A 26,925-nucleotide genomic window follows, 5' to 3' on the forward strand; every position below is an offset into this window, starting at 1 on the left:
ACTGTTCTTCCTAGGCAGGGCATTGTCTGACTTTAGTTGTGAGTATGTGTATGACACAGACTATGTAAGTACATAAAATAAATATCTGTAAGCTCAGGATTGGTGACTTTCTTCTATGAAATGTTATCAGTTGCCTCCAAAGTTGAATGGAAGAACTTTACTCATTTGCACATATCATAAGACCAGGTAGAAAAAGTGACTCTCTGGAAGGTAAGGAGAAGCTTGCAGTTGATAGAAAGATGAAAGTTCTTTTGCAGCCCAAAGAGCAATATGGAAAAACACATTGAGGCAGATGTGAGAAAAGTTGAAAGCAATGCTAAGCACCTCACCTTAGAGAGCAGACAGATGATCACTGAAACAGCATCATCAGACATTGCCCCTCCCTGCAGAAGTGTCCTCACATTTGAGAGCAGTCTCCAATAAAGGACACACAGGTTGATTAAACCGTACTAATTGCTACTACTTTTACAGTTAAAACCTGTAAGGTTATTACCACCTTGATCTGCCTAAAACTGAAGGTTCAGTATTACATTGAACCAAAGAATTAAGAGTTTAGTTCCCGTATGGAGTTGTGCGTCTCTTGGTCTGTAGCTGCTGCATGGCTGTTCTTGGTTCCGTTAAGCCGCTGTGGACAGTTGGCGGGGTGAGGTCCTGTGGCGCTTCCAGTGAGGCTGGTCCATCGTGGTCATAGTAGCTTCTCGCTGCTCTTACGTTAAAATGCTCAAGAAAAGGTCAGATAGACAAAATAGTGTATGGGTATGAAGAACAGGGAAGGGTTATTACATTCAGAGAAAAAAAATGTGATACCAAAGACCATGGACTTCAGAGTCAAAAGATCTGAATTCAGGTGCATGCTCTCAGTTTTAACTTACACTTTGGGTAAGACCCCTTATTCCTGGTCAAGCCTCAATTTCCTTATTTGTAAAATAGGAACAATAGCAAAATCTCACATATTCCTCATAGCCTTATTGTGACGCTCAGCTGATGAAAGGTTGGTGAAAGCCTTTATACAATGCATTATGCATTGTATATGCAGTATGCAAATATAGCATATTATAGCTTTAATTCTGCATTTTAGCTTTGCTGAAGAACATCATCTGCCTTTGGAATTTTAACCATTAAATCACTGAATTGAAAAGTTAATAAATTGTAGAATTTAGTAAATTTGAGCTCTACTGGAAGCAACTGAATTTAGTAATTTTATCTTATAATATTTATTTCAGTGTTTTGCATTTTGGTAAACATGTGAGAGCGTAGGAAGTCCTATTAGATAGCCAATCTCTGTCTCTAGAGGGCACCGAAGGACTCAAATGTTTACCTGAATCTTGCTCTGGGTATGTATCGATATTTTTATTTTACTTTATTTTTCAATCTTGAGAATTTCCTATAACCGTCTTTCTGCCAAAGAATACTAAACTATTATGAGAGGTTTGTGATAGAATTGATGTGAAATTCCCAAGCACCTAACGACTCAAACAACCCTTTTTAAAATTGGTTATATGACTCCTTTTCTCTTGCCAGGAATCCTTGATAGAGCTTAACTCTATCATTACCTCATCTTGATTATGGGAGGTACTTCTTTGAATACCTGTACTTCAGAAGTATTTGGTTGTAAATAATTTGATGACAGAGAGAAAATTGAATCAACAAATAAAATATCTTCTTAAAAGCCCAGTGCTGTAAACAATCAATTTTGCTACTATTTCAAGTTATAGAAGATAAAATAGAAAGTTTTAATGGCCAATTATAAGATAAATGAGAGCCGTGCATTTCTTAAATGGTCCATGGCATAACCTGAGAGTCTGCTAGTCCAGTATGAGTTATAAGTTGCCAACATAACTTAAAACTAGTAGGTATAGTCCCTGCAATTTAAGATGATAATGTACATTTGTAGTGACACTAAACATTACTTATTGTGGGTAAGGGTAAAATTAACCTCCTGATTTATTAATCATGTCAGAATTGTGTTCTGTACTTCTGACTTGTTGCCCTCCTAGTGCCGTATTTCGGGGGGGAGGGATGTCACGGAGGGGACCGGGGGCTCCTTGGGCAGGCCCCTCATTAAGGCTTGCAGCGTTTTGATCAGGTGACCGTGTACCTGTCCACGCTAGATTCTTGGGTCTCAGACCTGGGTTTGAATCCTAGAACCACCACTTACTGGCTTGATATCATATAGAGTTTTCTTTTTTACTTTCCCTAAACCTCAGTTTCCTCAACTATAAAATGGAAATTAATATTACCACCCACCTCTAGAGAGTTGTTTTGAGGATTAAATGAGATGTTGCATATCAAGTATTTAGTTCAGTACTTGACACAGTGTATATAAATCATAATTTTCTTTATGTTTCTCCTTCATGAGTATAAGTTGGTGGAAGTTTTCCCTCCCCTCTTCCTTAGTCTCCTGGTAATCCTGTATAGGTTCATGAAGGGTTCCTGGAGAGTAAAGTTCAGTACCTGACACATAAAAAATACTCAGAAAATACTTGCTGTTACTACTGTAAGTTTTGGTTCTTAATTTATATATCCAGAGACATGATAATGTCATTGTGTTCAAAGGAGGGTACAGTGTTTGGGGCAAATAGATTTTCACTGTTATTTTTATTTTAGTATGATCTGCCTCTTCTGTGAGTTTTTAAGATTATTTGTAAAGTCCTCTATAATTTCATTTCTATTTTTGTAAGTTGGACTATTTGATTAATTGAATCAGGGACAATTTTTAATATATGGAGCCTATAAATTATGGAATCTCTTTTGGAAGCTAAATATTGGTTTATAGAAATAGCTGAATAAATTTTGAGGTAAAGTTGGTTTATCTTATAGGAGCTTTTTGCTCTGACAAAAATTTATTGTCTAGCATGCAGAAGATAACTGATTTTTAATAAATATTTATTGACAGTGATACTAATTCATCAGCAGTTGCTTTATAGAATACCTTTAAAATTGGGCTCTGATTTCTGAGTTTCATTTTGATTACTGTACATTTCTAAAAGGCACTTGGATATTGTTTTCTGCTTTGAACAAACTGTGTTAATAGACTACCCAATGGCCATTCTAGACAAGCATACTTCTACTTTTGATTATCTCAGAAGCAGACTGAGCCTTTGCAGTCATCACGAGTGTCACAGTCACAAAACTTCGAAATGCATTAGCAAGTCTGTCCTCATAAGTTTCTAGTGAACTTTGTTTTCACAGTATGATAAAGTTATTTTGCAAAGAAGACTATTCTAATTATCCTTATATATATATATATATATATATATGTATTTCTAGGTTGCTAGATTGTCTTGAAACTATGTATTTTATTTATTGCAAAGGAATTTATCATAGAGTGTATATAGATCATAGTTTTCTTTATATTTCTCCTTCATGCTTATAAGTTAATGGAAGTTTTTGTCTTCCTTCTTCCTTATTCTCCTGGTAATCCTGTATAGGTTCATGAAGGGTTCCTGGAGAGTAAAGTGTTTGTTTTGAATAGTACCAATTCATCAAGTCCATGTGAGAGAAGAAGTATTGACCTAAGGATATATATGCTTTGCTTTCTTCCATTTTTAATTCTTTTGGTCTTCATTCGTGAGCTCAAGAATCTGTTTGTGCTTTCATTCCTTGCCAACATATCCATGGCTGTCAGTCTTGTGATAATTTATCAGTACGTTGTTAGGGTAAGTATAACATGTTTTTAACTGTGTCGTATGTTTTTTAACAAGTAAACTTTTTTTTTTTTTTTTACTTTAGAGGTAAAAGTGATGATAAGTACAGATCCTACTTCCTATGTGTCACCTAGGAGGTAATCAGGTTTTCTTTTGGGGGATACTGCTTAGCTGAAGAAGTGTATGGCATAGAGGATGAAAGCATAGGCTTTGTAGTCAGATCTGGTTTTGAATCTTGGTCAGTATGCTTCTGAGCTGTATGGCATTGCCTCAGAAGGTAGTAATGCCTGCCCTACTAGAGTTGTGCGATGCAGGACCCTGCCTTAGTGCACTGCCTAACATGAAATAAAGAACTCATCAGTGTTTTGTTTATTCCTTTAAGACTTAAACCAATCCTAGGAGACGGGAGTCTAGCTGTGATGTTACGGTTTTCTTTCACGCCTGAAGCTTTACTTGCCGCCACCGCTTCAGCTCACTGCCACTACCCTGGGCTGTGACCTCTTTCTGCAGTAACCACAACTGAGTTCATCGTCAGTAGTCTAGAGATACTTAACTCAGTTTCCTTAAAATAGTCTGTTGAGGGGATCCAGGGGATCTACAGATCCCTTAAAATTATTTATAAGATTTAGTGTTTCTGTATGTATATGTGCGTTTTCCACTGGGCAGCTGTACAGCTTTCATCTCTCACTGGGGCCAGTGACTCAAAAAAGGTAGAGAATCCTTGTTTTATTCTTTTCTGATGCAATTAGACTTTTTAGACATTGCTGCTAAAGTAGTTGTCCTAAAATCTCCATTAGCAGTCCATGATGAATTCTCCTATGATGAGTCTCTGTTTCTTTTTTGCCCTGTCTGAATTCCAAAGCCTGTGGACTCGTTGTTATAGCACATGTGAGTGGAAGAGGAGAAGCAGAAGGACCTCATAAGATTTTCTAGAATTCCTGACGCCTTAGTTGGACATCTAGGAGTTAGTGGAGCAGAAATGTATGTTCCTTAGGTAGAGTTTGTGAGCCTTGAAGGACAGTTTAGTATTATCCAGCAGTCCAAACATTTTAATTTTCCATTTTGATCCTAACGTGTTTTTACTCATGTGTCACCATCATGTCACACAGTTCTGCTTGTGCTTCAGGTTTTCTCAGTTCAGTAGCTCAGTTGTGTCCGACTCTTTGCGACCCCATGGACCACAGCACGCCAGGCTTCCCTGTCCATCACCTCTTCCCGGAGCTTGCTCAAACTTATGTCCATCTAGTTGGTGATGCCATCCAACCATCTCATCCTCTGTCATCCCCTTCTCCTCCTGCCCTCAATCTTTCCCTGCTTCAGGGTCTTTTCCAGTGAGTCAGTTCTTCGCATGAGGTGGCCAAAGTATTGGAGTTTCAGCTTCAACATCAATCCTTCCAATGAATATTCAGGACTGATTTCCTTTAGGATTGACTGGTTGGATCTCCTTGCAGTCCAAGGGACTCTCAAGAGTCTTCTCTAACACCACATTGTTGGAAAAGCATCAGTTCTTCTGCGCTCAGATTTCTTTATGGTCCAACTCTCACATCTGCACATGACTACCGGAAAAACCATAGCTTTGACTAGGTGGGGGACCTTTGTCAGCAAAGTAATGTCTCTGCTTTGTAATATGCTGTCTAGGTTGGTCATAACTTTCCTTCCAAGGAGCAAGTCTTTTAATTTCATGGCTGCAGTCACCATCTGCAGTGATTTTGGAGCCCAAGAAAATAAAGGTTTTCTAGGCCTCTCTTATTTCCCCAGTTATCCCTGTGCTGTCACACTTCAGTGTCTTTGTTCATGCTTTTCATCAGCCTCGAATTCCGCTTCGTGCCTGGTAAGGCAGAGAACACAGGGTGGTGAGGAGACTTGGGGTAGCTTGGGGAAGTAGAGAACGCAGGGTGGTGAGGAGACTTGGGGTAGCTGGGGAGTAGCCACTTTGGACCCAGACATCTTGAACAAGATGTGCAGATTGTAAGTTTCCAGATAGTGAGGGTTGGAACTAGGCTGTATGAGTCAGCACCCACATCGAAGCCAGAGTCAAGGCTTCTGCACAAATAATAAGGGTGATGGCAATCGTCAGGTCAAAGAGTAAAACACTGAGACTAGAGCTCGGGAGCCACGCAGGGTTATGAGGTAGAAGGCCAGAGTTGGGCAGCCTTAGAAACCAAAAGAGCAGTGAAAGTAGAGTGGGAACGAGTTTCACTGGACACTGTCGGCAGTGGTTGATAACTGATTGTATGGCCTCAGCTCAGATGTTGAATATGCTTGCGTGTTTTCTGCTGTGGCAGGAGCCATGCCCAGTGAGAACAGCCTGGGCCTTACAGGTGGAAGCAGGTAATCAGGAGCGTTTAGCTCAACTGGAACGTGTGGGCTCGAGGGAGACAATTGCTTCTGGCAGTAAAATCCTAAACAGCTTGGCTACCTTTAACATAGGATGCTTAAACTTTTTATTGAAAGAATTATTCACATTTGTAATCCACATTTGCTAGCGTGAAGCTCATAAGTATATGATTTCACTCTTCTGCTTTAAATTGTTTCAAACAAGTAAGTAACTTATGTTATTTTTTCTTTCTTTCTCCAGAATATGCCAGATCTCCACAACCTTCCAATAGTGGCTGGTTGGAAAAAATACCCCCTCTTTTTTGGTACTGCTGTATTTGCTTTTGAAGGCATAGGAGTGGTAAGGATTTAGTCTTTATTGTTATTTTTTAAAATCTTAAGTCAACACAGAGACTTACTTACATTTAAAAATACATGGTTTTCTTTCCTGTTTCTGGGTTTTTTTGTTGTTGTTATTTCTATTTTTTTATTCCTAGAAAATGATTTGCATTTTGGTATGATAATCTTGAATTACAGTTTAGTTCCTCTACTAACCAGGAGTTCATCCATGTTTTATCTTGGATAATTTTCTTAATAAGTAAAATGAGAGCGTTAGAATAGATTATTTTTAATATTTTGTTGTGAAAATTTTCAAACCTATATAGTGTGATGAACTCCTCTGTAAGCGTCACCAAGCTTCAGAAACCATTAACTCATGGTTAATTTTATCTGATCTATATTCACTTTACTCTGTCAAGTCTGGGTTATATTTAGACAGATCCCAAACATCATATCTTATAGAGTAGATTACTAGAAATTAATTGAAATTGTTATAAAGTTTACTATTACATAAGAAGAGTCAAACATACATTCTTTTTAGATTTATGCATATCATATTTGTTTTGTGAAATGATGTTGTCATGAAGCTAATACCAAGAGATACAAACATCGTGAGGATTCTGAGATCCTAAATATTTCCATTCAAGATGCTTCCAGTTCAGGGACACCTTTGTTGCCTAGTGGTTAAGACGCTGAACTTCCAGTTCAGGGGGTGCAGATTCGGTCCCTGGTTGGGGAGATAAGATGCCAAATGCCATGCAGTGTGGCCAAAAAATTAAAAAAGATGTTTCCCACTCATTGAAAGCCTGGAACGTATAGATCTGGGCAAAATAGGATATTGCTATTTGTGTGCTCAGTCAGTCGGTCATGTCCAACTCTTTGTGACCCCATGGACTGTAAGCTGCTGGGCTCCTCTGTCCATGGAAGTTTTTGGGCAAGAATACTGGACTGGGTTGCCATTTCCTACTTAAGGCAATCTTCTCGACCCAGAGACCAAACCTGCATCTCTTGTGTTTGGCAGGCGGATTCTTTGACACTGCCACCTGGGAAGCCCCCATACTACATTTGATCTTGGTCAAAAGCCCATGTCTTTTTGTCTTTTCACACTGTTCATGGGGTTCTCAGGGCAAGGACACTGGAGTGGTTTGCCATCCCCTTCTCCCTGGGCCACTGGGTCCTTCTCCAGTGGCCCAGACCCTGATGCTGGGAAAGATTGAGGGCAGGAGGAGAGGGGAGCAACAGAGGACGAGATGGTTGGATGGCATCACTGACTCAATGGATGTGAGTTTGAGCAAACTCAGGGAGATAGTGAAGGACAGAGAAGCCTGGCATGCTACATTCCGTGGGGTCGCAGAGTCAGACACGACTTAGCAACTGAACAGTGAAAGGCTGTAGCTTATGTTTCATAGACTGATGTTTGGTGTGGGAGCAGAACCACTGATAAACATCTGTTTGTATGAACCACAGACAAAATAGAACTGAGACAATTTTATGCGATTTTAGTTGGGTTTCTGCTCTCTCTGAATTCTCTTTTATAGAATTCTTACTAATTCTTGGAAGCTCCATTTATCCGTGTTGTAGATTTTCATTTCTGCTTTAACTAGTAAGCTGTAGTTAAGCTATTGGACATTTCCAGTTAAGTGTTGTTCCTCTGACATCTCAGATTCAACAACTCTGAAGTCTGACACATACTTTTTCTTTTTAATATAAAATCAGTTTCACTTTCTCATTTCTCTATTTCTTTTAGTTTACTTTTGGTTGCTCAAACTTGAAACACTGGAGTATTTCTTTTCACTGTGTCCTTGGTTTCCCCATTCCAGCCAGTAGCTAAGACGTATTGAGTTTTCTTTTTGTATTTCCCCAAATCAGCTCCATAAATGAGGTTACGTGTGAAACAGGCGGCACTGCTTCGTGCAGGTGGAGCCTCCGTAGCGTCCGTTTCCTTCCCTTCCTGCTTTCCTGGCTGCACTGGCGCCACCCCTGACTTGAGCTTCTCCTTTCAGTCTGGGTTTCCTCTGAGCATAGGACTCGTGCACTCTTCTGTTTTCTGTTAATCACTCACAGTTTTCATATGGACTGACCTAACTCACCTGAAGAGCGGAGATAACATCAGTTATTATCTCACGAGGTTATTGTGAGGACTATATGAGATCCTACATGCAAAGCTTTTAGAAAAATACCTGGCACATTGTAAGCACTCAGTAAATACTTATTATAACTTAGTGTCTTTTACTGTGTGGTCAGATTTGTATGCCCAAAACCTCCAAAGATTTGCCTACAAATTAAACTTTTAAATTAGCCTCCTTTTTTTTAAGGTTTTCTTTTTCCCCCCATAATGTAAATATTTATTCATCTCATTGGGTCTTCCCTGGTGGCTCAGATGGTAAGGAATCCACCTGCAATGTGGGAGATCTGTGTTCGATTCCTGGGTTGGGAAGATCCCCTGGAGAAGGGAAAGGCTATCCACTCCAGTATTCTGGCGTAGAGTATTCAATGGACAGAGGAGTCCATGGGGTTGCAAAGAGTCAGACACGACTGAGTGACTTTCACACTTCACACATTCATCTCATTAAATTGACAGACGACAGATACAGTTGGATAGAGAATCAGTTGTAGATGTGTGTACTTGGGTCAGTATGTGTGCATGTACCTACTAACTCTGTCTGCTGAGAGAGCAGAAAGCAGTGGTACCCAGGAGCACTGAGCCCGCTTAGTGCCCAGATCTTGAGTTCTAAATCTGATTTTCCAGCAAAGGAAACAAAGTTCTTTGGAGAAATGGCTGCTTACAGGACGGAAGCAAGGAAATTCAAGGTGTATCTGGAGCATACTGTGGTGCCAGAGTGTGTGTGTGTGTGTGTGTGTTAGCTGCACAGTTGTGTCTGACTCTGAAACCCCATGGACTGTAGCCTGCCAGATTCCTGTCCATGGAGTTTTCCAGGCAAGAATATTGGAGTGGGTTGCCATTTCCTTCTCCAGGGGACCTTTCTGACCCAGGGATTGAACCCTCATCTCTTACATGTCCTGCATTGGCAGGCAGGTTCTTTACCCACTAGTGCCAGCTGGGAAGCCCTGCCAGAAAGTATGGAAGTGCTCACAAAACAAAAGAATAGATGCACATCAAAAGGACAAAGGACCTCACCTGATAGAAGTCATGATGAGCAAAGCTGGAATGATAGTAGTAGCAAAATGCTGCTAAGTCGCTTCAGTCGGGTCCGACTCTGTGCAACCCCATAGACGGCAGCCCACCAGGCTCCCCGTCCCTGGGATTCTCCAGGCAAGAACACTGGAGTGGGTTGCCATTTCCTTCTCCAATGCATGAAAGTGAAAAGTGAAAGTGAAGTCGCTCAGTCATGTCTGACTCTTAGCGACCCCATGGACTGTAGCCCACCAGGCTCCTCCATCCATGGGATTTTCCAGGCAAGAGTACTGGAGTGGGGTGCCATTGCCTTCAGCGGTAGTAAACTATAAAACAAATATATATGAATCCCTATGAATGCAAATATGTGATTAAATAAATAAGTACATAGGGCAGATTTCCAAGTAGCTTATGTAGATACTATGCTCAAGGAGTTGTAAGTTAATCCCCCAGTCCCTGGAGTGTGGGCTGCCTGTAGTGATTTACTTCTAATGAATAGAGTATGAGGAAGAGGAAGGAAAGAACTTTATAAGCAGAACTTTACTGGCAAACACTGCCTTAACCAGGGGATCAAAATGAACTTCACCAGCGATAAAGCATGTTGACAGCATGTGTGATAAGAAGGGCATCGCACTTCCATGGTGTACTTTTATGAAACCTATAATCCCAATCTAGCCATGAGGAAGACATCAGACAATTAATAGAGGGGCAGTGTGCCAAATACATACCATGCTCCTCAAAACTGTCAAGGTAATCAACAGTAAGGAAGGATCAACCAACTGCCCCAGACCAGAGGAGACTGAGGACACATGATGGCAGAAGGCAAGGGGCTGTCCTGGCCAGGACCCTGGAGCAGAAAAAGGACATTTATGGGAAAACTGGTGAAATCCAAATAAATTTTGGAGTTTAATTGTAATGTCCCAATATTGGTTCTTAGTTATAACACATGTACTTCAGTTGTGTAAAATGTTAATTAAAGGAGAAATTGGTCAGGAGTATAAGGGAGTCTTCTGTTTATCTCTGTATCTTTTCTGTGAATCTGAAATTATTCTGAAGTAGAAAGTTTATTTGTTAAAAAAAGCTGACAGTTTTGTGTATTAAGAGCTGATTTCAAATCTTTTTATTTTAGGAATTTAAAAAATCTGTAGTCTGAAAAAATATGTAATATTTAGAAAAATACATCAACAATTACGTGTTGTATATACTATAGAAAGATTAATTTGGGCACCTGTCAGGCAGATGCTATATTGTTTTCATTTACTTGCATTCTCTTCTTAGGTCCTTCCACTGGAAAATCAAATGAAAGAATCAAAACGCTTCCCCCAAGCATTGAATATTGGCATGGGGATTGTCACAGCGCTGTATGTATCATTAGCTACTTTAGGATATATGTGTTTCCACGATGATATCAAAGGCAGCATAACTTTAAATCTTCCCCAGGATGTGTGGTAGGTAGACAAGAGTTTGTAAACCTAATTTGTATATTTTATAAATATAATTTACTAGTGTTTTATGATAAAGGTGTATTTTTAGTTTTATGATTTAAAGATTTAAAATCCTTACTGTGGTCTCTTTATTTGTGTAATCTAAATTTTTTCATAATCTTCAGAGGAGATGATCTGATTTTACAGATTTTTGTGGCATATTTTTAAAAGATTAAAAATTACAGGTTGTTCCAAATTTGGATAACAAGCGAAACATGAACTCTTTTAATATGGACTCACTTTAATAAAAAATTTAATACTTATCCTTGCTGCCAAAAATCTAACATTCTGGGTTTCTGATAAAATCATCTAACCCGTCACTGTGGCCCTCAAGGTTTTCACGATCAGCTTTCATACCGTGTGTGCCTCAGTCCTTTCTGAGCACAGGACACGTCACACAGGTGACCCTCGAACAACAGGGGTTTGAACTGCATGGGTCCACTTATATGGATTTTTTTCAATTAACACGTTAGAAAAATTTTTGAGATTCATGACAATTTGAAAAAACTCAGAAACTACATAGCCTAGAAATATAAAAAAGGTATGTCATGAATCTATAAAATATATGTAGCTGTACCTGTAGCATACAAGATATTAGTTAATTGACTGTCAGTAAGGCTTCTAGTCAGTAGTAGGCTATTAGTAGCTAAGTTTGGGGGGAATCAGAAGTTATATGCAGGGTCAGACCCCAACCCCTGCATTGATCAAGGGTCAACTGTAAATAGTGTGGGGCATCTTAATATTCTCTTTAATATTAGAACCATATTCTGCTAAATGAAGCAATATATAGAGTCTTTATCTTCTTCCAGAGATTGATCTTTGGAGATTTAATAAAGATACTGGTGGTGATTATGATGTAGACTTGCTCCCTTATTTATGAAATGGAAAGTAACTCCTTAGTTTTGATAAATGCAAAGAATAAATATTGACCTAATATCATGCTGCTCCTTTAGCTGTTTGGATGGAAGTCTGTGAAACCTTAAATTTAAATATTTTGACTGGCTTCCTGATGAGAGTTTGATTGCTATTCAGTAGTCATTTGAATCCTGGGTCCTCATTGGAGTCCAGGATATTGTTAGAACAAGTGTTTGTAGGGAACCATTTATGATAGGGAGAAAGTACCTAGAATAGTTTCCAGGTTGCACAAGTCTCACATATGCAGTGTGTTTATCTTTGGTTTTTAAATTACAGTTCTACTTTAGCTATGATATATTTAGGAAGGCATTCCGAGATGGAACCGTCTCAGTGTTATACATTTGTTTCAAGCTGGAGACATGCCTACAAACAAGACATGTGGTTGTTTGGCATTTATTTCATTAACCTATTTTATAGTTGATAATATAAATTTTTTTCCTTCAAAAGTGCTCCTTTTTTTCTTTTTTGTAATAGTTTAGTATGGAGTATAGACAAATAGCTTAATATAAGAGGATCAAGGCTAAGAATTATGGTAGTTTAGTTTCTCTTTCAAAGATAGTACAGTGTCTAGAAAACAGAATGATACATTTCTCCACTTGAAGTAATGTTTAGACTAAATCCTAAAAGCAAATTTATAAGTAAATTTGACAAGTACTATAAGATATAGGTGGGGAAACGATCTCAGAATCCTCCCCTACCCTTATTCATGAACGTATCTAAAGAAAGCCTTAAGGGGGAAGATACAGAGGTGGGAGTGCCTGCGTGTCAGGTTGAGACGCTCCTCTCCGCAGGGAGCTAGGAACCTGGCGAAGTAGCAGTGGACACGGAGGTGGAGGGCATGCTTTTGGTTTTCACAGCTAAACCTCAAGGGGGTGGTACTGTCCCTGCAGTAGCTCTAATGAATCCTTCCCTTTTTCTGCATCCACTTCCCACCTTTGCCTTGTTCCCTAATTGCTATGGCTCCCCAGTTAGAAAGGAACTCATTATAAGCCTTCATTAAAAACAGACCATCAAATAAAACAACTCTCCACTTTCAGGTTGTGACTGTTTTTTTAGTCGACAAGATCATAGTTTCTATTCAGGAAAACCTGGTTAGACACCTGCTTTTTATTTAGAAGAGGGGAGCCTTGTATCCTTGGAAACAAAAATCTGTACAAAACAGGAAAGCAAGTCAAGGTACTCCCCTTTAGAGAACCGATGTTGAGTAACACCTTCTTGTGGAGACATGCCTTTTCTGGCTTACAGTCTATTTCCTTATGGTCTGCAATTGTTCGTGCATGCTCAGTTGCTTCAGTCATGTCTGACTCTTAGCAACCCCATGGACTGTAGCCCACCAGGCTTCTCTGTCTGTGGAAAGAATACTGGAGTGTCTTGTCATACCCTTCTCTAGGGGATCTTCCCAACCTAGTGATCAAACCCAAACCACCTGCCCCGCCCCCCCCGTCTCTTACATCTGCATTGAGAAGTGAGTTCTCTGCCACTAGGATGGTTAAAATACTAGCCATGGTTGAGGGATACTGGAGAGAAGGCGGTTGTCTTTTATAATGATAATCTTCCAAAATAATAAGTTTGGACTAGGATAATCATGGGGTTATCTCAGAGATTCCTATCTTGAATTGCTATGTATGAGTCCCTTCTTCCCTCCCCTTCCTGTGCTTCAGGCAATAGGCTGAGCAGTTTAGGGAATGTGTAATGTACTCTTTATTGGCTGGGTATTGATCTTGTAGAGGCAGCAGTGAGCAGTGATGTGAAGCGAGATCTTAGTTCCCTGCCCAGAAATTGAACCTGGGTAGGCTGGATGAAGCACCCTACTCCAGTACTCTTGCCTGGAGGATCCCATGGACGGAGGAGCCTGGTAGGCTGCAGTCCATGGGGTCGCTAAGAGTCAGACACGACTGAGTGACTTCACTTTCACTTTTCACTTTCATGCATTGGAGAAGGAAAGGGTAACCCACTCCAGTGTTCTTGCCTGGAGAATCCCAGGGACGGGGGAGCCTGGTAGGCTGCCGTCTGTGGGGTCACACAGAGTCAGACACGACTGAAGCGACTTAGCAGCAGCAGCAGCAGCCTGGATGAAACTAGCCACTAGATCAGCAAGGGTTAGAGGCTAGAAGCTCTTGCCCCCATTGAAGTGCATTTCTCATGGAGGCAAAAACTGTGAAAAGAGATACAAAGTTTATTATTAGACACATAACACAATCACAAGTGCGAGGGCCCAGTGGAGAAACTTTGTGTAGCTGAGATAGATGTGAGGCAGAGATGCACACCTGGAGGGAAGGGGTGGGGTGTCCCCCTTAGCGATAGGGAGCGCTGCCAAGAGGCAGGTAAGGCATTCATATAGGGCAGTTCTTCTGGGTCTTTGTTTACTTTGGGCCAATTATCTGGTTTCTTTTTCCACACCTGACTTACCCCAGGACCCTTCCCCATAGGCATGTGCAACACCATGGACTGTAGCCCGCCAATCCTGGGCTGGAATCCATTTTCCAGTGGATGCCAGGCAGCCTTGGCATTACATACTAAGGGGGGGTGCCCTCTCCTTTGACCCCGAGGAGCTTTTGTGTACATGTTCAGTGTCTCCCTTGCCCCAAGGATGGGAAATATATGACCTCTTGATCCTTTACGCAAACAGGGTTTAGCCCCTCTCTGCTTCTGCCATGACTGTTACCTTAAGGTGTCCACAGAAGACATAGCCTGGCTGTTTCTGTTGTTATTTCTATTTCAAAGTGCAAAGAGGAGGCTGGTTGTAAATACATAATCTGGAGTCCCCCCTATCTCCTGTCTCAGGAAATGCAAACAGGAGGCTAGCTGTAGAGTGTCCAGCCTGAAGCCCATTTTTTTTTTTTTTGGTCCCAAGAAATGTAAGCAGGAGCCCACCTAATTCCTGCCTCAGATATGAAAGCCAATGACTGTCACAGGAGCCTAGGGAACCCAGCTACCAGCCATGAGAAGCTGTAAAGGGCTTTTGATGCCACGTTGACTTAAAGTCTCAAAGTTCATGTGGGGTATTCCTACAAGAAAAGGTTGAATTAGAGAGCAGCCTCAGAATAAAGCAAGTATGGATTAGAGAGACTCCACGTTATTAATTACTTATTACCTTCAATCTTAGTGAGGCATCATCTTTTAAAACTAGTTATGAGTGATATTGTTTAATGTAGTGCATTTAGCTTTTGAAGTAAAGGGTATATTTTAAAGATTATAATAAAATAAATTGGGCTTCCCCGAGGGCTCAGGGGTTAAAGGACATCCTGCAATGCAGAAGACACAGGAGACACAGGTTCAAACCTTGGGTCGGGAAGATCCCTTGGAGAAGGAAATGGTAACAGACTCGAGTGTTCTTGGAGCCTGGCAGGCTACAGTCCATGGAGCCTCACAGAGTCAGACATGACTGAACGACTAAACAATCAAGTAAATTCACAGTTCTGAGCTAGAAATGAGCACCTTGAGGCAGAAACCCTGCATCTCTGGGTTTGTGATGCATCTCCGTAAAATAGCACATTACTCAGCACTTAAAATATTCATTAAATAGTATTCTAGGTATAAAAGCATTTCCCTTGTAACTGCTAGCCTTAATTGAATGATGTTTCGGCAGTGTTTTTCTAGGATTTCCACTTGAGTAACCCAAATAGCAGATATTCTTCTCCTAAGAGATATCAAGGGTATATTAAGTTTTCAGATAAACAGACCTTGAGAAGCAGGAAAGTGACGTCTTCCGTCTCACACATGGAATCCTTTTGAAGCACACATTGGATTGGAAAATTCAAACAGGAGAGAAGCATGTAAGAACAGGGAAGACGTGGGGTAGATATTTTAATTTATTTAGATAAGTGAACTGGGACTTCACATTCCCCACAAAACAGAAAAACATCTTAAGTCTGAGTTCCTGTTTGTAGCATACAGGAACTAGGAGGTTGAATATTCTGGGAAATATAGCTGACAAATAGTGTCAGATAATCAAGCTGTCTTAATTGATCCTACCAGGAAATCTGAGAGTTGACTTCTGAGGAATTTGTTACCTAAGATGAAAATGTTTAGGCAAGAATGGAATCACCAAGAGGCACAGTAAATAAAGATGTAGAGAAATATAAGGAAACAGGATAAAAAAGATTTGTATATTCTGAACTATTTCTTCCATTCTCGCCCTCAGAAATTCTTAATGATACTCTTCCAATATGAAAGTTGCCTATACCTAGGAATCCTGGCTGAAATGACCTCTGCCTTTCCTTTCCTCTGTCTGTCTTCTTTTTTCATCACAGTAAATAGTATTAAATTTCTGAAACTATTAGTATATATGGCCAAGATTAGTACATATGGACAATTACCACAGATACATGCTTAAAACCAAAATGAGAACAAAGGTTGATAAACATGTAGGAAAGTTGAGTATAGAAAAACAGAGTGCTTGAAATTATAGATACGAAACATAGAAATTAGGGGGTTCTTGAAACAAAAATAAAAACAGAATAGTTAATTTTAAAAGACTGTAATGCTTCTCTTTAACACTGATTTCTGTATTACTCTCTGATGGATCCTTAACAAATATACCAGCTTCTAAAAAGATACTGACCATTTTATTTCCCATTTTTACTCTGGGTAATAGCCAATGATAGTAATTACATATAATTAATATTACTGAGTGGTGTTAATAATAACCAGATTCTTAACTTATATAATTTGTTTTATACCAATAGAAAAGTTATTCTACCTATATGCTTAATGATATAGTTTTAGATATATTGTTAATTATATTTTTAAAACATGTAAGTTAAAAGATAATTAGAAAAAAGGACTGTACTAATAAACTGATAAGAATATTCAATTCTCCAAAATTATGTATCAAAGCATATGAAGCAGGAGTCTTTTGGTTATTTTGTACATTTCAATAGCTTGACCATTTATGTTTAAACTTTAAAACATCAAGGTGAGAAATATATCTTGAGGTCTTTTTAATAGTAAGTTTGTACTGTTCCTAGCCCTAAGGCCTTCCTTCTTTCCTTAATTTTGCTGTTTGTAGTGTTTTCAAATCTGTTTCCACTCAGCTTTCTTCTTCCTCATTCACTCCCAGGATGGATACATTATAGAAGGAGGCTTAATCGAATTCCTTCTTGTTTGGCAGCTGTTTAGGAAAACTGTTTGTAATCTTGACATATTCGTGATATCATGCAGTGTTTGTCTTTTTCTCCCCGGCGTGTTCACTCAGCATAGTGCCCGCTGGGTTCATGCATGTTGTCTTGTTTTTGCTCATGCACGTTGTCTTAATATGAATCTAACTTTCTTTTTATTTTGGTTATATCCATTTTATTTCTTTTATTTTTATTATGACTTAGATAAACAGAGAATGGATTGGTGTTTGCCAGGGGCTGGTAGATGGGGGAAAAGAGAAGAGTTTGGTAAAACAATACAAGCTTTTGGTTAAAAGATGAATAAGGTCTGAGTATCTAATGTATAATGTGGTGACTGTGGTTGATATTGGAGAAGGCAATGGCACCCCAGTCCAGTACTCTTACCTGGAAAATCCCATGGACGGAGGAACCTGGTAGGCTGCAGTCCATGGGATCGCTAAGAGTCGGCCCGACTGAGCGACTTCACTTTCCCTTTTCACTTTCATGCATTGGAGAAGGAAATGGCAACCCACTCCAGTGTTCTTGCCTGGAGAATCCCAGGGACAGGAAAGCCTGGTGGGCTGCCGTCTATGGGGTCGCACAGAGTCAGACACGACTGAAGCGACTTAGCAGTGAACCACTGAAGCAGCAGTGGTTGATATTACTGTATTGTATGATTGAAATGTGCTGAGAGTAGAATCGGTGTTCCCACCAAAACATAAAAAAATAGGCAAATATATGAGGTGATGGATGTGTTTGTTAATTAATTCTGTTTGTGGGAACTCTTTCACAATGTGTATCAAATCATCATGTTGTAGATTTTAAATGTCTTATAATTTCATTGGTTAGTTAAATGTCAGTAAAGCTGGAAATGAAAGAATGACTAAATTTTGAAAATTTTTTAACAGGTTATATCAATCAGTGAAAATTCTGTATTCCTTCGGCATCTTTGTGACATATTCAATTCAGTTCTATGTTCCAGCAGAGATAATTATCCCTGTGATCACATCCAGATTTCATGCTAAATGGAAGCAAATCTATGAATTTGCAATAAGGTCCTTCTTGGTTACTATTACTTGTAAGTATCACTGCATACTTATATCATAATGATTTTTATTGTTGAATTTCTTCTAATGAAGCTACTTAAAGTATATTTTTTATATTTTTGAAATAATTTTGTTCACCTAACTAGATACATTTTGGTTTAAAATTCTGTTATTCTACTGATATAGAAGAAAATCATAAATCAGATCCTATCACATGTAAAACAAGTAACCTAATTATTATTTTCAAAATAATATCACTCATGATTGAAATATATATTTAAATCAGATGCATAAGCGACTCTTTATATGGTTGATAACATTTTGCTTTGGCTTTCTAGTTTTCCTGAGGTTTTTTATATCTGCTAACTTTTGTGTATTTAACAGTTCAGCTCTCCATGACTCCCTATACAAATGGGTTTTGTTCTGTTTTGGTCTTTAACAGTTTTAGTGGCTTATTTTACTTACTATTGGAAGGAGTGTGTATAATCTCTTATTATAGTTGCATATTATAAAATGCCCCACAAGGTAGAATTAATCATGCAGACTCGTGGAGAGGGGCCTTTCGTTTGGTGTAGCACTCTCAGTGACGTGACGGTTCAAAACTCAGGCCTCCCACTTCCTTGCTGGGTCTTAAGTTACAAACCATCTTTGAGACATTTAAAAATATGAACAAAGTGGTTAGAAGTTGCTGTTAATACTATCATTATTATCACCACTTTTATTATAATTGCAAAGAGAAAGATGATTGCCCCACTGACCTATCTGATGGGATTGCCTAGGATGATACCAAGGACGAGATGACTGGTGACTGGGGGTAAGCAGCTTTGGAAATTCTCGAGAAGATTTGAGTAACTATCTTGGCCCATTCGAGGTTAGAGAATGGTAGAACTAGAAATTCTGGGTAACTCTGTAAATTGCATTGAGCACCTTGGGGTGCAGCTTATGCCTAGATTTAAAGAATTGGGTGTATTATATTTTGTTCAGGGAAACAGCAAAGCTGGGCAAAGTAGATAAAGAAGATAAGACATACTTTTCGAAGCAATTATTTAAATGAAATATGTCAACTAATAAGGGAACTCACATTGAGGAATGAAGTCAGTAAACCCATACTCCATTGTCTAATGAAACACCCAGGTGGAAAAATTATTTTAAAATGTTTTAGAATATTCTTTACACATTACTTTTATTGACATTTTGACAGCTGTACTAAATAAAAAGACATATTTCAGGCAAAGTCCTTCTATCAGGAGATGTAAGGCAGTTCTATTCTGAATGCATGTCTCCTTTTAAGGTTAGCTACTGAATTTTAATAACTTCACCCACTTCTGCACATTGGCTGCTGTTATGTTGAGCTCCCTGTCTGCTGCAGTCCAGACCAGACTGCACCTCTACCTCCAGGAGTTTATTCCCACAAGCCAGGGCTTTTTCTCAAGGGCTGAGTACATAGCACCAAGAGTTGCAGCCTGTTCTTTGTTGCTGCTTTCTTTTAGTTAAAAATAGAGAAGCCTGTTTAACCATATGTGAGGGCTATATTTACAGCATGCTTTGGACACAGAGAACACAGACCATGTCATATGCCCTTCTACTTCATTGAGACACATGGTTGGACACTGACCTGCATTTAAATCTTTGGCAGGTCCTTCAAGTTAAAGTCAACCGATGTTCATGACAGACCTGTTTTGTATCCGTTATCCAAAGCACCTGAAAATGTCCTGGGCAGGACTCTTTACTGACGGGTGTGTCGAGAGCTGGCGGGACCTTGTCCTGTCTGAGGAGCGGGCTGTGCAGCGCCAGCAGGGGGAGTGGAGGTCCCGCTGGGTGTGCGCCTTTCAGGCCCCACAGTCCTTTCCAGGTGCTCGGCCACGTCTGCAGGGCAGACCTGCAGACTGTGGGGCTCATCAGCTTGGGAGGGCAGATCTGCAGACTGTGGGGCTCATCAGCTTGGGTTGTGTGTTATGTCTCGGTCTCCATTTAGTATGGAATCGCCCTTTCACAGCATCTTCTTCATGGAATCAAAAGCTTGAAAGGATGGGTCAGGCTCTTCCTGCGTGTTCCCTGTAGACCCTTACCTGCTAGGTAGGCGTTACACAGGTAAGAGAGAAGAGTGACCAGCAACTGGCCAGAGGCCACCATGGACTGCAGTAAATGCCTTTTATTTTAAAGGCAAACCTGTAGAAAAAGCTGCTAAATTTTGGTTTCAAACCAGTATTTTGATCCCCTGTTTGAATTGAACCTACAGAATATGTTAAATACCCTTGGATTTGAGAGTATGCTTTCTTCTTTTAGTAAACTGTGACTACATAAAGCATAAATCTTTGGTAGTTTGTAGAATACTAAGAAGAAGTACCAGAACCATTTAAGTTCCTTGTCACAATAGCTGAAAATAAGTACCACGCTGTGCCCTAGTATTCTATCTTAGAGTCAGTAGGTATATGGAGAGGATCATTCACTGTTTGTGCAATTTAAATTTGTGTGCTGCAACTAGAGAAAGCCTGCGTGCAGCACTGAAGACCCAGTGCAACCAAAACTAAAAATAAATAAGTTCTAAAACAGATTTATGAGCTAGAGTGTTGTTGATGCTATAGTAGCAAGCATTTTACTTTTTTCTCTGATATATCTGCTTTTACCATTAAGATGCAAGAAAATGGACCTTTTTTGCCATTGCTTTTTTTTCCACGTCAGAGACAACTTTGTACCTTAAGGATACATTCTTTTCCTCTATAATATAGTTTTTGGAAATGCTGAATAAGATTAATTAGTACTTACTAGATGTCTTCATAATAACTGTCTGTAAATGACAAAGGGTAGCATATTTATAGTAATCCTGTAGTGAATATTTGTAATGAATAAATTATCCTTATCCAAGTTATCCTTTGACTTACTATTTTTGTGATTTTTGAGTTCTTCTATGTCAGATTTGCCTAAAATATATATATTTCACTTTCTTCTCTACTAACATTATCAAATAACATTTTAAGCCATTTTCATTAGCAAATATATATTGGTTATATAACATTTAAAGAATGACTTTATCTAATTGATAAATTTCATGATTTAAAAGCATTTGGTAAATGAAATTTTAGTCTGAATAAATAAATTCTAAAATACTATAGTGTTTCTCCAGATGCTTTTCCAAAATACTTTTACTCATAACAACTTGGCCTATTGGAAAACATTAGTAACAAAAAATAGACTCCAAAATGAAAGGCTCTTTAGATGACAAGGTGGTAGTTGTGTTGGTCTGGTTGTCCTTTTAAATACTGCCATCTACTATAAGTATTTTTTCACAAAATGGATAAAAGCCAATGGGTTCTGAAATGTTCTGTTGTGATTGAGAGTCATGCTTTATACTTCCTTTGAGAGAAATGTTAAATGGTATAGCACACATCCATTAAACAAGGATTCACTTTATAAAGTATTTCTAGTTTAGAGTTCCAACTTCACATTATTTACCTTAGGAAGATTTATTGTCCTTCAGTCTTGTAGAAGTGCAGCTATGTTTATGATTTCAAAATAACTTTTTTAGGATTTTAGCTTTCATAATAATGTAAATAAAAAGTGTGTGGTTCTAAGAAATGTGGTAGTTCCAAATTAATGCCACATCCTCCTGGAAAAATATCGAGAGCCACAAAGAGAATATGGGGAGCGAGAAACCATAAACTAACAGTTAAGAAGTAAAGAAACCAGTAGACCAGAATCCCGAAACTTAATTACAAAGAGCATGAGTTAAATTACACACACACACACACACCCCCACAGAAAGTTCAGTAAGAGACAAACATGCAGGAAAAAGAAAAGCAAAGGAAAGTAACCTTGGAAATAGAAGGATGACAAAGAATAGTGAGAAAACTGATAGCTTTTGAAGACAAGGAAAGAAACACCGACACATACATAATTAGAGTCCTCGCAGCTGAACTGTGCTTACATAGCCATCTTTGGTGGCGGCGGTGATAGAGTTGTCACAGCTTGCATGCCAGCAAACTTAGCTACTATTTCTGGTGGCAGCTCCAACCCTTCACAAATCATTCAATGATTTAAGGACAATTCAGAGAAAGAATATGTCTCGATTTTTGCAAACCTTCTGTTGATACCTTTTGGTAAGATAAGATAAAAAAAGTGCTGGATCAAAACTTGCAGAAAACTTGTCAATAGCTTGGCATAAAATCCTGCTGACAATAATGGTGCATAATTTTTTTTATCTTTTCATTTTTAAATAGCTTAGAAAAGCTGTACAAGACAGTAGAATTACCATAAACCCTTTACTCTGTTTCCTCTAATGTTAGTAGCTTACATACCACAACTGTTAAAGCCAGGAAATTAACATCGATAAAATGCTGCTGACTCATCTGCAGACGTCATTTTGCTTTCACTGGTTTTCCCTTTTTCTGATCCAGGAGCCAATTCAAGGTCCCGCTTGAATTTAGTTGTCAAGTCTGCTAGACTCCGCCAGTCTTGACAGTTATCTTTTTTGGTCTTCATTTAACCTTGACATCTTTGAAGTGTCAGTAATGCTGTAGAATTTCCTTCAGTGTAGACTTGTGTGATGCTTTCTTCTGATTAGGTTGAAGTTAAGCATCTTTAACAAGAATCCACAGGTGATGCTTTGCACTTCTCAGTACATCATATCATGGCTTATGACTGCTGATGTTAACTTTGATCACTTGGTTAAGGTGGTGTCTGTCAGGTGTCTTCACAGTAAAGGTGCTCTTTTTTTCCCTTTATAATTAATGAGTTTTTAATAGGGGTATTTCCTGTTGTTATACAGTTGGTGTTTAAAAAAAAAAAGTGTAAAGTGTTAGTCGCTCAGTTGTGTCCAACTCTTTGCAACTCCATGGACTGTAGCCTGCCAGGCTCCTCCATCCATTGGATATTCCAGGCAAGAATACTGGAGTGAGTTGCCATTTCCTTCTCCAGGGGATTTTCTGACCCAGGGATCCAACCCAGGTCTCCTGCATTGCAGGAAAATTCTTTGTTGTCTGAGCCTTTTGCCCATTAATTTTAGGATCCTTCATTGACTTTTCCTGCAACAGTTATTACTGTAGTGTTTACTTAATAATGATTTTCTGTTTCCATGGTTTCTTCTATTTTGGTTAATTGGAATTCTAATGTAAGAAATAGTTATCTCTTCTCTTTGATTTAACCATTTGTTTATACCATACCAGCCCAGATTTTGTGTTTTATAGAATGAGCTTAATGGCAGAATATGCATTCTTTACCCAAAACCTCATAGCAAAAATTAAAAGTTGTTTATGTAAGAAGCCCTATTGATAAGTCAAACTCTGAGAAACATCACTCAGTGTTTTGGTTTCTTTCTTTATTTTCATTTTTAGCTCAGAACAAAACATGACAGATGCTTCCGCAAGCAATAGTCTCATAGTGCCTACTTGCATCAGTTAATTTTAATGTGTTGAAAGTATCTGCAGTTAGTGTTTACGTAGGTATTACATATTTACATAAGGAAAATTTGTATTTTCAATTTTCTAGGTGCCGGCGCAATCCTCATTCCTCGTTTAGACATTGTGATCGCGTTCGTCGGAGCTGTGAGCAGCAGCACGCTGGCCCTGATCCTGCCGCCCCTGGTTGAAATTCTCACGTTCTCTAAGGAGCACTACAGTATATGGATGGTCCTGAAGAACGTTTCCATCGTGTTCACTGGGGTTGTTGGTTTCTTATTAGGGACATATGTAACTGTTGAAGAAATTATTTATCCTACTCCCAGAGCTATCACTAGCACTCCACACGGCCCCTCTTTAAATTTGAATTCCACATGCTTTACATCGGGTTTGAAATAGTAGGAGCAGAGAGATGAGTCTCCGGTTTCAAAATGATTTAAGAACCACTAGGACACGTTGGCGGTACTGATAAGCTACAACATATTTCTTGGTTTTAAGTATTAGCAGCAATTTCAAAAATTTTAGTTTTGAAAATTGAAAAGATTAAAATGTTAAATAATTAAAGAAATACTCTATTACTTGTCTTTCAGTCAGAGATGATTCAACCGAGATTCTGTCTTTTACCTCCATGCTGTTCTTTTGTCACCTGGTTGAGGAGAGAACAGGGTTTCAGCATTAAAAGAATTAAAGAAGAAGGTATAGGTAGCTGAAATCTGACCACCCTAATGAATTTCAAAGTATCCTTCATGTTAGTATAGAAATATCTCAGTTGTGTTTTTATTAGAGAGCCAGATACTTACATTTACCCTTTGGAAGTTTAGAAAAACCTTCATTAGCCATGATGTAAGCATCAGAAAATCCCCCAATCAAGAGGACCTGTGCAAGAGTCTGATTTACTGTTTCAACCAGATTTGAAAGAGACTTTAAAAGTTGTGGAATACAAATTCCCTTGTTTTTTTTTTTTTTTTTACATGTGGAAATAGATACCCAGGATGGTTAAAGTTAACTTGATTGAGACCACTCAGCTTGAGATCAAGAGAACATGATCTTTGGATTCCTGGTCCAGGATTTTTTATCTTTCATGTCACATCCTAGAAAAAGAATAAATTATGTTCAGTTCAACTTTAGTGTTAAGTCGGTTTAATATGATGTTTGCCAAGTGCATGTGACCTGAGAAGACAGTCAGGGAGCTCTGAAAAGCCTGCAGCACAGCCGTGGGGCAGAAGCAGCGCTTTAATGAACCAGTAGAAGCACCTTGCTGGTTCAGCTTCTGGCAGGTGGACAGTGCCCAGCTGTCCTGTGTGTGGCTTTAGCTGTCCTTACTGTTTCTTCCTTTCTAGGTTTGTAGGTGGAGAAGGCAATGGCAGCCCACTCCAGTACTCTTGCCTGGAGAATCCCAGGGACGGGGGAGCCTGGTGGGCTGCCATCTATGGGGTCGCACAGAGTCAGGCACGACTGAAGTGACTTAGCAGCAGCAGCAGGTTTGTAGGTGCCATCTTTCCTAATGACAAAAAAGGAGGCACCTGGCATGATACAGGACCTGTGCCCTCTTTCTGGCCTTATGGCCTTCCTCATCAGAGCCTTCTATTGCTCCGCATGGGCAAATAAGAGAAAGATTCAAGCCAAGGGAAAATTGAGATAATAATAAACTGTTAAATACTGAGAGCTCCAGGCTTCTTCCAGAGAAATGCATTCTATTCTATTCCTCCATATTTTTCAAGTCCAGTTATTAACCAAAACAAAGAATCTCAGTAGGCATGAAAGATGAAAATGGTTAAATTTAAAATTGAGAATCTTAATTTTTTTTTAAATCATAATTTAAAACTCATTGAATTTTTTAGTCAGGTTGGTGAAAGATATCACCAAGATCACTGCAGTGTATATAGTCTCTATTTTTGTATGTAAATGTCCGTTCAAGTATTTTTTGCTTACATCATAGACTTGAGCATAATCCTAAAGGTATATCAGAAGCTTTGTTTTGGTACAAATTCATCAGCATTAAACTTAAAACATTTGCGTCAAGAATCACCAATAATTATTTATGACACTTTTATGTCAAATCTGTTGTGTTGAACCTTTAGTCATGTTGGGAAAATGTGGAAGAAATTTTAGGAAAAGTAATTGCCATTGAAGCTAATGTTATATAACCTTGAATATAAGAGTAAATTAGGTATTTTTTTTAAGATATGTAGTTTGGTATAAAGTGACTTGAAAACTATTATTTGATACAAAGCACTATTAGAGTTTTTGTCAGCTGTCTCAGATAATATTTCTAGTCTGTGTGAAATTTTATTTTTGTAGTTTTGCCTTTGTTTATTTTCTTTATGAAATGTATCAACTTTAGTGAAATATCAAATGGTTAATCATAGCAATATATAAATTTTAATTTATTGTGAACAAATGTTGAGTATATTTTCAGAGTCAGGTTGAAATGCAGAAAGGAAGAGGTGGAGAACAGTTCTAGTTCTTAACAAGAAACACTATGTAGATGCAAATGCACTCTATAAGGATTTTGATGATTTATTTTATTTGCAAAAAAATCAAGCAGTATTTTTCCTTTGAAAATTATTTTTAATGAGTCATAACATTTTCTGAATGTTATTAGAGAAGATACTTTGATCAAACCAGCTATTGCTTTTATTTGGGGACCTGAAAAAACGAGAGTGATCGCACCTGTCCAGTTTTTATCCAGTATCTTTGGCCCATTGCATTCTGGCTAAAATGACGTCAGCGTTTCATCTGCCACCACAGTAAAACACCTTGGAAAGCCAGCCAGGTGTCCTATGAACTTTACTACTGGAAGGGGGAAGGTAAAGGAAAACATTATTCACCCCTGAAAACCTCAGAGATAAGCCAGTCACCTCTGTTCCTTTCCAGCCAAAAGGGTTTCTCCAGTTTCAGAGTCCGCTTATCAAAACACTGACTCTCAGACCTTTCTATTTTATCAAAGGATCTGCTTTTCCCTGAATGGTATGGTTTCTCCACAAGTGAAGAAATAAGACCTAGTTTTTCTTAAAGACCAGTTTGTATAGTCTTACCAAATGAAAAACATACTATGTTAGCAAATGCCACATTATGTTTTAATCCTGCCCTCTGGATTCTCCTCTATTGAAATGATTTCTGCCTCTTGTCTGTATGATGCACTTAACATTTTTGTAAGTGTTTTATGCAATATGCATAAAATGATGCATGTTGTAAATGTCCTGACGTGGCCTAATTTCATTCAGTATTTTTGTAGTAGTTGTAGAAAAGCTAACTGTAAAGTGCTATACAGATATTAATTGGGATATTAATTGAAATTCTATATCAGTGACATGTCCAGCTGTGGGCATGCTTTATTTACTCTAGCTTACCTGTGACATCTCCTCTGGGGCTGACATGCCAGAGAGGTCAGAACAGCAGCTGAGAAGTGCATTTGTTTACTGATAATATGTATCCCCTCATTTCTTCATGTGCAAGGGAGAAGATACATAACAGAGCTAATAGAAGTAATAAATAAAATTATTTAACTGATACCAGTGGCTCAGTGAATATTTTCTGTTGAGAAAAT

The 26,925-nt window shown here is 38.7% G+C and overlaps 1 protein-coding gene across 2 annotated transcripts in view; it reads left to right on the top strand.

Annotated features, from left to right (window-relative positions):
* Positions 1–25,385, top strand: part of SLC36A4 (solute carrier family 36 member 4) — a 39,606-nt gene extending 14,221 nt beyond the window's left edge. For both annotated transcript variants that reach the window (XM_061405989.1, XM_061405990.1), the window contains 5 exons: positions 3,432–3,659; positions 6,226–6,324; positions 10,717–10,886; positions 17,845–18,014; positions 23,467–25,385. In XM_061405989.1, coding sequence (XP_061261973.1) covers positions 3,432–3,659; positions 6,226–6,324; positions 10,717–10,886; positions 17,845–18,014; positions 23,467–23,774 — 975 coding nt within the window. In that variant the 3' untranslated portion in view covers positions 23,775–25,385. The remainder of the gene's footprint in view (positions 1–3,431; positions 3,660–6,225; positions 6,325–10,716; positions 10,887–17,844; positions 18,015–23,466) is intronic.
* The last annotated feature ends 1,540 nt before the right edge of the window (positions 25,386–26,925 follow it).

The sequence above is a fragment of the Bos javanicus genome, chromosome 29 (genome assembly GCF_032452875.1).
Source record: "Bos javanicus breed banteng chromosome 29, ARS-OSU_banteng_1.0, whole genome shotgun sequence".
In the NCBI taxonomy this organism is placed as follows: domain Eukaryota; kingdom Metazoa; phylum Chordata; class Mammalia; order Artiodactyla; family Bovidae; genus Bos; species Bos javanicus.